At 39.3% G+C, this 12,438-nt stretch overlaps 1 protein-coding gene across 1 annotated transcript in view; it reads right to left on the reverse strand.

Moving 5' to 3' along the window:
- Window positions 1-12,438, reverse strand: part of LOC133209059 (tropomodulin-2) — a 34,594-nt gene that overhangs the window by 20,346 nt on the left and 1,810 nt on the right. Inside the window, exons 2-3 of the mRNA XM_061347403.1 lie at window positions 3,947-4,155; window positions 2,047-2,203 (exon numbers count right to left, since the gene is read on the reverse strand). Of these exons, the coding sequence (XP_061203387.1) occupies window positions 2,047-2,203; window positions 3,947-4,072 (283 nt within the window). The 5' untranslated portion in view covers window positions 4,073-4,155. The remainder of the gene's footprint in view (window positions 1-2,046; window positions 2,204-3,946; window positions 4,156-12,438) is intronic.

Here is a 12,438-nt window from a genome sequence, read left to right on the forward strand (position 1 = left end):
TCTAATATTAACAAAGAAACAGAGGGTATTTTCATGGTATTTGGCTTTTGACTTCAAAGAAAATTCAGTAGAATTCTTTGGATTAAATTGTAATTGTAAAATGACTGCGGATATCATGGAACATGTGGTTGTTTTCATTTGACTTAATCTGCTAAAGCTGATAATGAGGACTTTGTCAGGAACTGGTGGTGTACAAGGAACAGGGGAAATTAAGGGAATAATTCCTTTAGCCTAAAATGTTTCATAACCTCATAATTGTGGTAATTGTTAACATTGTAATTTTGAAGGAAATGATCACAGTGACTCAAAAGCCAAATTATGAATAGCTTTAAGTGCTAGCATGGCTGAATTAACTGTGCTGAGAAAAAAGCGAAATGTGTGGTTATTGGTGTTTGTGAAGCACTGGTACTTCCACACCTGGGACACCAGGAATTAATAAGCAGCACTAATAAGCACTCTAAGGGTATCTGGAAGCAAACACTGGAATAAAACTGCCTTAGCCTCATCAAAAGAAAACTGAAATAAAATAAACGGGCCAGTATATACAACAACACTGTCAGGGACAATATAAGGATTAGTTCTGTACAGATCAAGTGCCAGTCCTATGGGTATATGCGATTCCACACACTGCTGGTTTTCTATGTACTTTTCTTTCAGGCATGTTTAGAGACCTCGGACATGACTACAGTGCAAAATGTGAAGTCTTAGCCCTAAGTCAGTAAATATCAGTAAGGTGAGACCTGACTGAAGATATTGGTGTAAATATGCAGAGACCTGCAAGCAGTAACTTGTACTACTCTGACACAGTGGTGTGTAGGAGACTGAAAACAACTGGTAATAAATCCATACTACAAGAAACCATTTTCCTTTCTGTACAGTATGTACTTGCTCAGTCCTGCTACCAGCAAAATCACTGTAGCGTCACTGCATTTCAGTGGGCTCAGAATCAACCCTGTGAATAGCACTAAATCACATGTTACAATGGTGGAAGAAGTAGGTTAAAGAACATGCTGCATGATAAAACAACATGTAAATCAGATCTAGCTGAAAAATATCACATTTGTCTAAAACCATTGTTTCCAAGACTGATAACACAATGTAATGATAGTAACAACTCTTGGCCTGCAAATAACATTTTCTATCTTTGGTAATGATACATAAAGTAAAAAATGATGCCTTTGACTTTCTTGAAATCTGTCCTTTGCCTTAAGAGGATCCCATCAAAATAATGGCAAATTCATCAGATGGCCAGAAATGGACCCAGATATAGAAAGTTCCTTCTTGAATAAAGGGGTGGCCTGAGGTAGGCATTTTTATTCACTTCATATATAAATAAGGAAAAGGAGATAATGATGCTAAAGGAAAGCTGTTTACTTAAAAATATGACTGTTCCTGTAACCCTAAGGTTATCCTACCAATGTTTGCATGATTAGAGTTAGGTTTTCCTGTTTTTCCTTTTTTTCCTGTGGCTGTAGGGCAAAGGGAAGCAGAGAAACTGTCTGCATTAAATAGCATTGCCAGATGTGCTAGTAAACAAGTGGAAAAATACTCATTTTCTGTAAGTGTGTTCCCTGAGGTATTACTTACAGCAATTGTAGGCAATACTTACTCAGAAAGGTATTTATATGTTTCCTCCTAAACACTCCCCCACTACAGTACCCTTGCATGGGCCCAATGCTGGACATGGGAACAGTCCAAGTCATGGTAGCAAGGCCACCTTTGTCCATGCTTGACTGCAAATAGAGATATTTACTGATCTGGGAGCTGCTCTTGGAACCCTTTGCTGGATGGGCATTTGTGTGTTCCCATTCCCTGGTTAAACTTGCCACTGTAATTCCAGTGTAGCAAGGCAGACCACTACACGGCAGATTAAATCACCACTTCATCTCCTGCCTCAACAGCTCTAGATCTGACTCGTGAGCTTCACGTTGCACAGTAACAGCCTCCACCTCTTTTGTCCCAGCATATTCCACATAAAGGCCAGGCACAGCAGATGCCTGTACCAGGCAGTCCATTACTCAACACCCACATGAAGGTGGACTGTACCTTTTTTTTCCCCCGTAAATGGTACAAAGTCTTCTCTGTCTTTGTGCTCCAGTGCTTGCTTCTCCAGGTAGGAGAGCAGGCGCTCTCTGTCAAAAGGGCCCGTGGCAGGTTTCGTGGTCTGGTCCTTTTGCCGAAATCCCGCTGGAAGCAAGGCATTCTGTGAAAGAGAGGGAGGCATGTAAAGGAGAGGAGGCAATTTCATACAGTGTTCCTAATTTCATTTCAATGGTGCTGGGTTTTAAGTTAAATCATTCTTTGAATGTTACTTCACATTATGCTCTCTGGTGACAGCAATAACACACATTACCTAAATGTAAACATTAAACCCAGTATATCTTTCAGGCTTCTTGATTGTACCACCTATTAGTAGTTTTACTAATGACATTTACAATCACAGCAGCAAAGACCTAAGCAAGACCAGAGCCCTTTGTGTTACACATAACCACAGAGTTTGAAATCCAGGTAAACAGACCAGGATAAAATTTCTGTACATTTCCTTCTCTTCATTTACTCTTTTCCCTCTCTATTTTTTTTTTTCCTCCCTCTTTTCATCTTTTAAAAAATTCCTTTCATGCTAATGCAGATGTCTCTTGGGCTTCAGAAATGAATGGCATACACAGAAAGTAACTGGTGAATGATGTGGACTTTAACTATTTAAAGTATGCAGGAAGTAAAGAGATGAAGCCCTGCTTTAAACATGCAACTGTGTGACCCTGTTACTGTATCTGCACCCCTTAATATAGGAAGATGTGTAAGGCTCCCAAATTTCAGTCCAGGAAATCCCAGAAAGGAGTACAGGTTTGTGGATGTTGCAGTACATGTGCAGTAAAGCCAACATGTTGCAGATGCCCCTGAGTACTGCAGAAACACTTGCTGTTGGCCAGTAAATCTGATCGATGGCAAATATCTGGTGTATTCTGAGTGCATCCAGTGAACTCAAGTCACTAGACACTTTATCTATGCATGCACAAATGTGCCCAGGGCGCTACACATTTACTGCACATACGTAGCCTGACTACAAATGCACCATGGGCTGTTTTGGTTGGTTGGTTGGTTGGTTGTTTTAATGTTCTGTGTCTCCATTTGAGATGCCAGTTACTTGAAAATACCAGAAAAAGCACTGTAGAAGTGTTAATAGTGAGGGAAGTGACACAATAGAGGGAGAGAACAGTAAAGCCAACCCTTAATTTCCAGGTAAATTTGTACTACACAATTAGGAGTTATAATTTGATTGTGTTTCTTCAAATGTATTTTGTTTCCAGAGTGAACTCCTTTTCAAACTCCTACAGTTTGGTTTTGGGGTAGGTAGTCAGAATTCCCATCCAGCACGCTTGTGACTGTAACCTCATTATTGAGGGACCAAGTAGCTCCTACGGCAGAGATCTTTAAATTCTTTGTGAGAGTGTCTTCAAATATCCATATTATCCTTGCTCTCTGGAAAATGACATTTGTGCAGCTGAGCCTTATTTTTCTTAATCATGCCTAAATATATTCCCTTCAGCTAGAACTATCTGTGCTGAATGACACCATCGACAGATTTCAGAAGTTCAAAAGATCTGATCTGCACAAAAACACGTTATGTTAGTTTGTTGCTGTGCTCACAAATAACAGCCATAAAAAGCTTTTCATCATGCTGCGGTGTACAAACATGATTAAAGATTTAGATTGCAGACAAGCTCATGTCTAAATAGACAAGGGATAGAGAAAGGGCACAGTGACTTGTACAAAAGCAAGTCGCACATCACAGCAGGAATAAACCTGAAATGTCCCTAGCTGAGCTGCTACTACTTTAGGATCCACTGCCTCTAGTGTAACAGAATACAAATATAAAATGCTGTAGTATGTGACATTTATAAAAGGCAGCTTTTGAACAATGAATCCCCTGGCCACCATCACTAACCTCAGGATCAAGGTCATCAAGAACATGCTCTAGCTGTTTCAGTTCATCCTCTGAGAGTTTGCTGAGTATTTCATCTTCATTGATATTCTTGTATTTCTCCAACTCTTTTCGGAAGGGCAGAGACATGGCTCCTGCTGCACTGCTTGACTGACGCTGCTTGCCAAGATTTCAACCATCCAGGAGTACTGAGCTTCTTGCCGCTTCACTCACTGTTAACAATAAAGCATTATGAGTATCTCTATTTAGCTGATAGAGTCCTAAAAAGCCCACATGCTGAGAGTCACATTTACACTTGATTAATGAAAACAAAGCAACAAGATGTCCTGGCTAAGTGAAGGGATTGTGGGAAGTGCTGGGGCTGCCTGTGTAGCAGTAGCCAAGAAACAGCAGGGAGGAGTATGGTACATTTGGGAACCTCAGGGGTGCAGCAGCAAAGAGAAGCTTTGAAACAGATAAGAAAAAACATTAGGAACTCATCCTTTTCCATAGAGATAAATCTGTTTTATTTCATTTGCTTAGAAACAGCAGAATCTGCTTGTAGATTCACAGAGAAGAGTCCAAAGCTGACAAACAAGATACAAAATGATATGCCTTGTGGTATTCTATCTTATCCCAGCTTTGCTGATGGCTGAAAGCAGGCCTACATTGTCTTGGATGGCTTTTTGGTACATACTGGTTACCTAAGCAGCTGTAAAGTATGCTGCTTGATAGTCTTATTTCAAAATGTTTGTCTACAACATGTGATAATACTCATCATCAAAATAACTCTTGCAGTAAGGATATACTTAGAAAAATCATCTGTAGATTAGTCTGCTCCATGGGGCACCTGCAAAACATGGTCATGAAAAAACATGGACTTAGTATTTCACAGAATCTTTAAGTTTGAAAACATGAACTTGGTTCCTTGTTAGATGATCCCAAGGGATCAGTAAGAAGAAAGTGACATTTGCATGGCCACAACAGTCACTATGATACCATCTGTCATTATGAAGAACTCTGTCTTTAGTCCCCCTTTTTTTTCCTGTCCAGAACCAATTCTAGAACCAGAATCTGCCTGTAAATAGATGGAGTGAAAGAGAATTAATCTGTGATCAGGAACAGCATTTGCTGGGGACTTTTGCTGTGCTCCAGGCCCTCCCAAGTCGGCCCTGTTTCCCACTCCAGGACCAGAGCTCTCCAAATTGCACAGCCAGCTGTGCAGTTTTACAGTTGATTTTTTGCATTCACAAATTTCAAAGCTATGGTTGATATGGGAAACAGCCAGCTGGCACCTACAGCTGCCTTATGTCTGAACCCAGACTCTGATTTCCTTTGGCCAGGTCCGTAATTGTCATAAAGTAAAAAACATCCATGTGGGTCCTGTTATTATTTGTATGTGCTAGAAGCCAGATATTTATTTTTCTTCTAGTCCAAATCTAAATGAAGATGTTGCATTTATGTAGGGTTTCACTATTAGAATACTAAATATTAAAACATATCTAATTTTGCTATTTATCAAAAAGACTAGAAATCAGCAATCTGTAGAAAGGGACAAGAATAATCAGTAGAATTACAAACTTCAAAGACCTGGAATTCTATGAATACTGCAAGACATGATAAGTCTTGACTTGAAACACTTGAACATCCTATTCCAAGAAAAAGCATTATTTCCCCTATACACTCTCATTTTCTACCTTATTACTGCTCTATTTGCCTGTTTTCATAGCATGCTATCATTGTCAAGCCATTCCCAACATCGTGGTAGAATTCAACTGTTCTTTAAATTGTGAGTAAATTTTAGGAAGTTAGTCAGCATCTGATGTTTCACAAAGTTACAGCCATTGTGAAAATTTTTTATATTATCTTTTATTATCTTTTATTTTATTATAAGGTCCTATCATATGTGATACGTTTGAAAGAGATTTTGGCAACAAAAAAGTCCAAAAGAGCTAATGGTTTTCAGTACCTAGTGCTTAAAGAGAACACTAGTTCTACATATGTTTAATTGATCGAATTTGTTATCAAAACTACTTGTTAAATAATGAAAGCATTTTATTTAAAAGAGATAAGTATATTTGTTTAAACTGTAAAAACATATTCAGCTGCAATACATTGCTGTACTAAGGCACCAGGTGCCTTCTCTAAGTTTCTTTGCATAAACTCATTGAAATGTAACATTTCAGCCAGCAGTCATTAAATGGGCTGGGAACTTTCTTTGAGGGGATTAGAGCTTTTTAAAAGTCTTTAACAATTTAAATGGTTATTTTATTAGAGTTTAATCTCATCCCTGGAAAAGAAGGAAATGTAATCACAAGGTTAGGTTAATTAAATAGTGTTGGAAAAGTAACTAGTAAGAGTACACGAAGGTTTCCCTGGCTGAGGTTCAGCACTTCTATTGTGCAGGATGCCTGATGCCAGTACCTTTCCCTTGGCTGTATGGCACTGAACGATTCACATCCAGAAACACAGCTAAGAGTTGTTTTACTGGGAACGGCAAGATCATGTGTGTAATGGCTTCTGTGGAAAGGTCTGCAAAATTGAATCCAGGTGCTAATAGGTAATTACTGCAGAACATGAGTGGTGTGCACCAGACATTTCTGATTTCTTTGTGAACTACCTCTGTGCTTAGCCAGAGGGAAATGTGCCAGAGGACACTTTTCAACAGGTGACAGTTTTCAATATCATAACTGTTTCCTTTTAATTATTAGGAAGAGAAGGTATTTGACCATGTGCAGCAGGGACACCCAAAGAGAAATATAAACCCAGGTATTAAGGATGTATCAGTCTAACTTCTCTCATGGCATAAAGCACTATGTTGGATAGCCCCTGTTAGACCAGCAGTGCATGGAAGGGCTTGAAACCACGTTTTTCTTGCACACATATATTTGCAGCAGAAATTCCCTTGATATTTTCCCTTTCACAACTGAATCCTACTCTCCTGTGACTGAAAAAAGCAGAAGACACTGCTTAGGGAATTTATTTGTCCACAATCCCTGTAAGTAGTAAGGCTTTCATGGAGCTTGCGCCCTGCTGTAGAGGCTACTGAAAGCTCTGGTGAAGTGCCTGTAGTTCATGTCCTAGCTTTGTGCTTTCTATTGACCTTTCACCACAGTCACATTATGGGAAGCCAAGGGAATGAGACAAATGTGACAATTCAGCATCATTCAGTCTGGGAAGGAAATGCTTAAGCCTTGAGTTCCCATACTTTGGAAATTGCTGTCTAATGTGATGATTATAATCTCCACATTCCTAATTGGATTTCGTACTGTTAATTTTGTATATATAAACAAGACCATATGCTGTCTGTGCTGCTTCTGATTGTGGTTTGACTTTTCTGAGTGTGTGCATACTGTTTACTTTTTACAGATTATATCCACTTGATTTTCTTTGTTATGGTTACTGTATGAAAACTTTCATCTGTTAAAAAGCAATCCCAACTAACCAACACCTCCTAGCTAGTGCAATTTTGAGCGTACAAAAGCAGATCAGTGTCAAACAGCAGAAAGATAGGCAATGTAATCACAGAGACAATATGCTACAATGCGTTAGGAACACTGAGGGAAGCAGAATGAGGGACCATGGGTATGACTGTGGAGATCCACTTTAAACTCACTGGGAAAAGTGAACAATAAGAGTAAGGACTGAAGAAACACAAACCCCATTTGGCTTTTTCCATTTAGTTTAGAAGCAGTACAGTTTTACTAGGGACTCCAACACCCACTGCCAAACAGCAAAGCATGCTGTTAGATGCCCAGCAGGTGAAATCTATGCTGATACATAGTGCAGGCACTGTAAGGGGTACCATCTCTGCTAACCAGGTGCTGCTTTTAAATCTTTGTGGAGCACAGATATTTCTCAGTGAGCTTCAAAGAATCCGTTGCTATATTTTTACCTTTGATACCTTCTAAAGAAAGAAATATATACTCCTGTTTTATTTGGGACAGCTTTTTCACCCATGCCTGTCAACATCAGGAGAAAAAAAAAGCATGTCATTAACCAGCCTGCATAAAATCAGTATTATTCTATGTAGTCAACACTTGCTGTGATGTAACTCTTGTATACTTTTCTGTGTTCCATAAGTACTTCTTGGTTATAATCCTTATACACTACTGATAGGGTTTTCTAGAGTAGCTAGGCTGTAGTTTCTGCTGATACCATAATACTGTTGGAATTTTCTACTGCTGATACAGATACTTCTTCCTGAGAGGGAATCAGTCCTCTGCTGAATTAATGTTAGATGTCAGAGAGGTCCCACTTGCATTTGCTTGGATTGCTTCAGAAGTGTTGGAACAACCTCAACTGTAGAATCTTCCATGGACCAGGAGCTACAAAGGCACATAAGGTCACTCACACTGTCAAAAACACAGGCTATATACCTAGGAAAACACAATGTCTCTGGGGTCCTGTAGTGATGAGAATCCTGTGATACAGATGATGTGGATTTCTAGCTTTCAATAGTGTGTACAAGGTAAGAATGAAGCTGCATGGCAATGTGCATTTATGATGTAAAATGACATGTGCTGAATGGAAAATAATCCATGAGAGTTCTTTGCATCTTTATAGAAAAAAAAAAAAAGATCTTTTTTCATGATCAGATTTGAGTTGTTCTCACTTTTCCAAATCACAGCAACTGATGCTCAGAAAGAAAATCCTGATACACAATCTATTTCAAACTATCTCTGTATCCACAATGGTGGATATTTGTGCTTTGAAAAACAGTTGTGAAACTAATCTATATGGAAAAATTCTTCCCTTTCTTTCAATATTCTTGAGTAGATAAACATGAAAACAAGAAACGGGTGGAATAAATCCCAAGTTAACTTGATACTGGACCAGATAAATGGGATTGGGGTCATTATGATTAAGCATAGTGCTTGTGCAACACAAGCAGATGCTCAGTAGAAGGAGGGTGGTTGTCCCATGCCATCCAGCCAAGGGAGTGCTCCCATCAATACAGTTAATCCAGTGCCAGCCAGGGAACCTCTGCTGTCCAGGAACTGCTATGAAAAATAAGGCTGGGCTGTTGAAAGCTCAAGCTTAATAAAAAAGAGGGAAATACTTCATTAGTTGATCTATAAATAAGATTTCTTTTTCATTTTTATACTTAAAAACCAAGACCAATATGTTCTTTCTGACTATAAACATATGGAAATGTATACCTAGAGATGATGTTTTGTGGTTCAGAATTTCCCTTAGTTTTAGACTAGGAGGTTCATAAATCTCAGAAAAGCTAGAGGGAATATACTGGGGCTAGTACAGCACAAAAATATGATAGGAATGTACAGTGAAGCATTGTGAAACTGATTTTATTTGTGTATAATGAAAATGGTATTAGCTACAGGTCCTGATGTGGCTAGATACGGTAACCACACGAAAAAAACTCATGTAGGTAGAAAATGGAAGAGGTGTGTGGAAAAGCATTTTGTCTTCTAGAATCTATCAAATTTTTCGCCTGTTTCCCCCAAAAAAACTTCTGAAGAACTCATTCATAAGGAGCACTGAACTGCTCAGGTTTGGTCACCTCTTCTAGCCCTTTCCATCCAGAACACACCACAATCACTTGGTGGATCAAAGCGAATAACCTGTTTAAGGATTTGTAGAACCGGGTCCTTTGAGAGGGTGTCTGGGGAAAGCACAGTTAGGTGCACATGGCACTGAGCTCAGGGCTGGCACTGGGCAAGTAATGATGTGGCCAAACCTCTTCTCTTCCCAAGCCTCGTTTGTCATCTTTTGTCATACTGTAGCAAAGAATCCCTAAAAAAAACATGTATATTTAAAACGCTGTTTTTCTCCACGGCTAATGTGGGATGATTTCATGTTCTGTTCCTAGCAACAGTCCCATATAGGCACTGTTAGATACTTAACAGATATGTTGTCCTAACACTAGACTAGGCCTGAACCTTTAGGACTATCATTAGCAATCAGAAACTTCATAATTTGATGAGCCCTTCTGAGCCTTGGTAATGCTCACACCACTCTGTAGTTTACATGACAGTTGGCTTCTTTACTGAGGGACTGACGACTCCTATGCAAATAAAATGCAAAACATTAATTCACTTCAATGGGAGTTCAGTCGTGCCCTTTGTAAGGAAATAACCATCATGTGTATTGCAAAATTATCCATATGAATGTACTGCTATTATAGCAGATATAAAGGGATGAGTGACCTTTGATTCAGATAACATGAAAGCTTCTTCACTGGTGATTGAAGATGAAACATTAATGCTTCTTCCACTGGGGCAGAATGAAGTTATATAATAACTAATTTCTAGTTGTTTCTAAGATAACATTAGGGATATTATGCATATTCATTCAAAACATAAAACTAAGTCCTGGGAAGAAAGTAGATCTCTTCACAATGCCTGATGAATTATAACCTGTTTCTGGGTATTATCATATGTATAAATCATAATCACTAGAATTGTTTCCATACAAAAATTATGACTATACAGTGACCATATGATAATTTAAACCAGTCTTACTCAAAGAAAGCTATGTTTAAATCCCTCAGTTCCTACTTGCAGGAAGAGGATAACAGAACAAACCTAAGTGTTACAGATGTTAGTGGTGTTCTGTATGGCATTCTGACACTCCAGTGAGGCATCCAAGTATGGGAAATGGAAAAAACTGAAAAGACCTGCCCATCTGTTGTGTCTCCTGCAGGGAGAAACTCCCCTCACTTTTAGAGGGGTAAAGTTTAGTTCTAAACCAATGAAGCAACCATCGTCTGTTGCTGCTCATTGCAACTGGTAACCTTGTGGAACTGGAAGGGAGGTTTCCTCCATCTTTAGAACTTCAGTGATTCTTTGAAAATCCATGCAAGGTTAATTAGCATTTCTAAAATAAAAACATAACACAGCTACTGTCTGAAACTGAGGCTGGTGTGAAGTGCTGGGCTGAAAATCCTTGAGAGCAGTCTTTTTATACAGAAAATGGGCTATGAAATGGCAGATCCACCCACAAATCGTCATCTGTAAGATTCAGCTCTGACATGAACAGAAATACCCAGTGCTGAGCTGTACCACTGGAAGAAAACAGCCCCATCATTTTCTGTGGGGCACCCGTGATATTTTAACCTCTTTTAATAACCACCAGACCGTGCAGGTTTGATTCTGCAGTAGAGAGGTGCTGACTGACCTTGGACAAGAGCGAGCACCACCCCAGAGCATGCATGCTCCCAGTCTTGTGATACAGCAGGCCATGGGTCTGTGGTCCCCAGATGAACACGGATAAATAAGTTCTGACATCATGCACATTACAGAATTAGCTGTGACATTTACAAGATGGTGTCTTCATCCTGTTCAGTTTCCCAGATTTTGTGTTGTGTAAAGAATGGAACTGATTGTTGCAGTGCCTTACACACCATCAGCCACACTAGAGCCTCTCCACTTCACCATCCTGTCAGGGGAAATGCCTTGTTTGAGATCAAACAAAAAGTCTGTGGCATGACAACGAATTGAATCATCTTCCAAGTATCAAGTGTTGGACCACTATTCCTTTGGCCATGGGTCCCTTATTCCATGGACAATCTTGTTCATTTCAGTGCATCTTTTAAGTGAATTATATATGCCAAGTGAAAACATAGCACAAAGAGCTCCAAAGGCTAAGAGCATATGCTACTGATTGCAGAACTATGATCCTTAATAACAATCACAGTAGGGCAACTTCTTAAAAAACCCTATTTTTGCACCTTTTGTAAGCTTTTTTTTCTCCTTTTGATGTACGGAGACATCATAACTACCTATATTTTTTTTGCATTTCAGCTGTAAACCAGGGCCAGAAACCATCTGTGATGTGTCCATCCTCATAGCTGAAACAATAAATAGGAGAAGGAAATGTCACTGGAAACAGACTTTCTATTTTCATAGAGAAATAGATCAGACCAGCCCTGGAAAAGACAACCCTAGGTCTGTTTTTCATTGGAAACATCAATAGGAAAAAGGACACTGGGTAACATTAACAAAAGAGTGTTCCACCTTTGCTGCCAACAGGCAGCACACAGAGTGCTACCTTTTTGTCACTGCTGTTCTCAGATTTCCCTGCTTTAGACCAGCAGCTGGGCCTTCAGCTCCTCCTTGAAATAACTCCAGTAAAGAAGGATAGAAAAAATAAGTTTACAGATTTCTGTGTCACCAAGTAGTGATGACCAAGTTTCACTGTTAAACAGAGCCACTGCTGCACTTGCTAATTGCTACTTAATTGCAGTTGTTAATTCTGTTAATGGCCAATTAACAGAACATATGCATTCACCCCAATGTTAAACTACCATGTGCAAATACATGTGGTTACAGGACGCTGCTCCATGCCCCCCAACGCCAGTTCCTGCTCAGCTACCACAGACTCTGTTAAAGGAATACTCAGTCACAAGAAGACACCAAACTATGAGATTCAATAATTTAGGAATGCTACAAAAAAAAACCCTACAGCAGATTAATAACAGCAGAAATGCATAAACATTGCTGGTCAGAAGTTGTAAAATACTGGAAACAATAATAAATTGGGAAAGGAAGAAA

The sequence above is a fragment of the Neopsephotus bourkii genome, unplaced genomic scaffold (assembly GCF_033783945.1).
Source record: "Neopsephotus bourkii isolate Nb327-2 ecotype Australia unplaced genomic scaffold, CSIRO-AGI_Nbou_v1 NB_318, whole genome shotgun sequence".
NCBI classification, from domain to species: Eukaryota; Metazoa; Chordata; class Aves; order Psittaciformes; family Psittacidae; genus Neopsephotus; species Neopsephotus bourkii.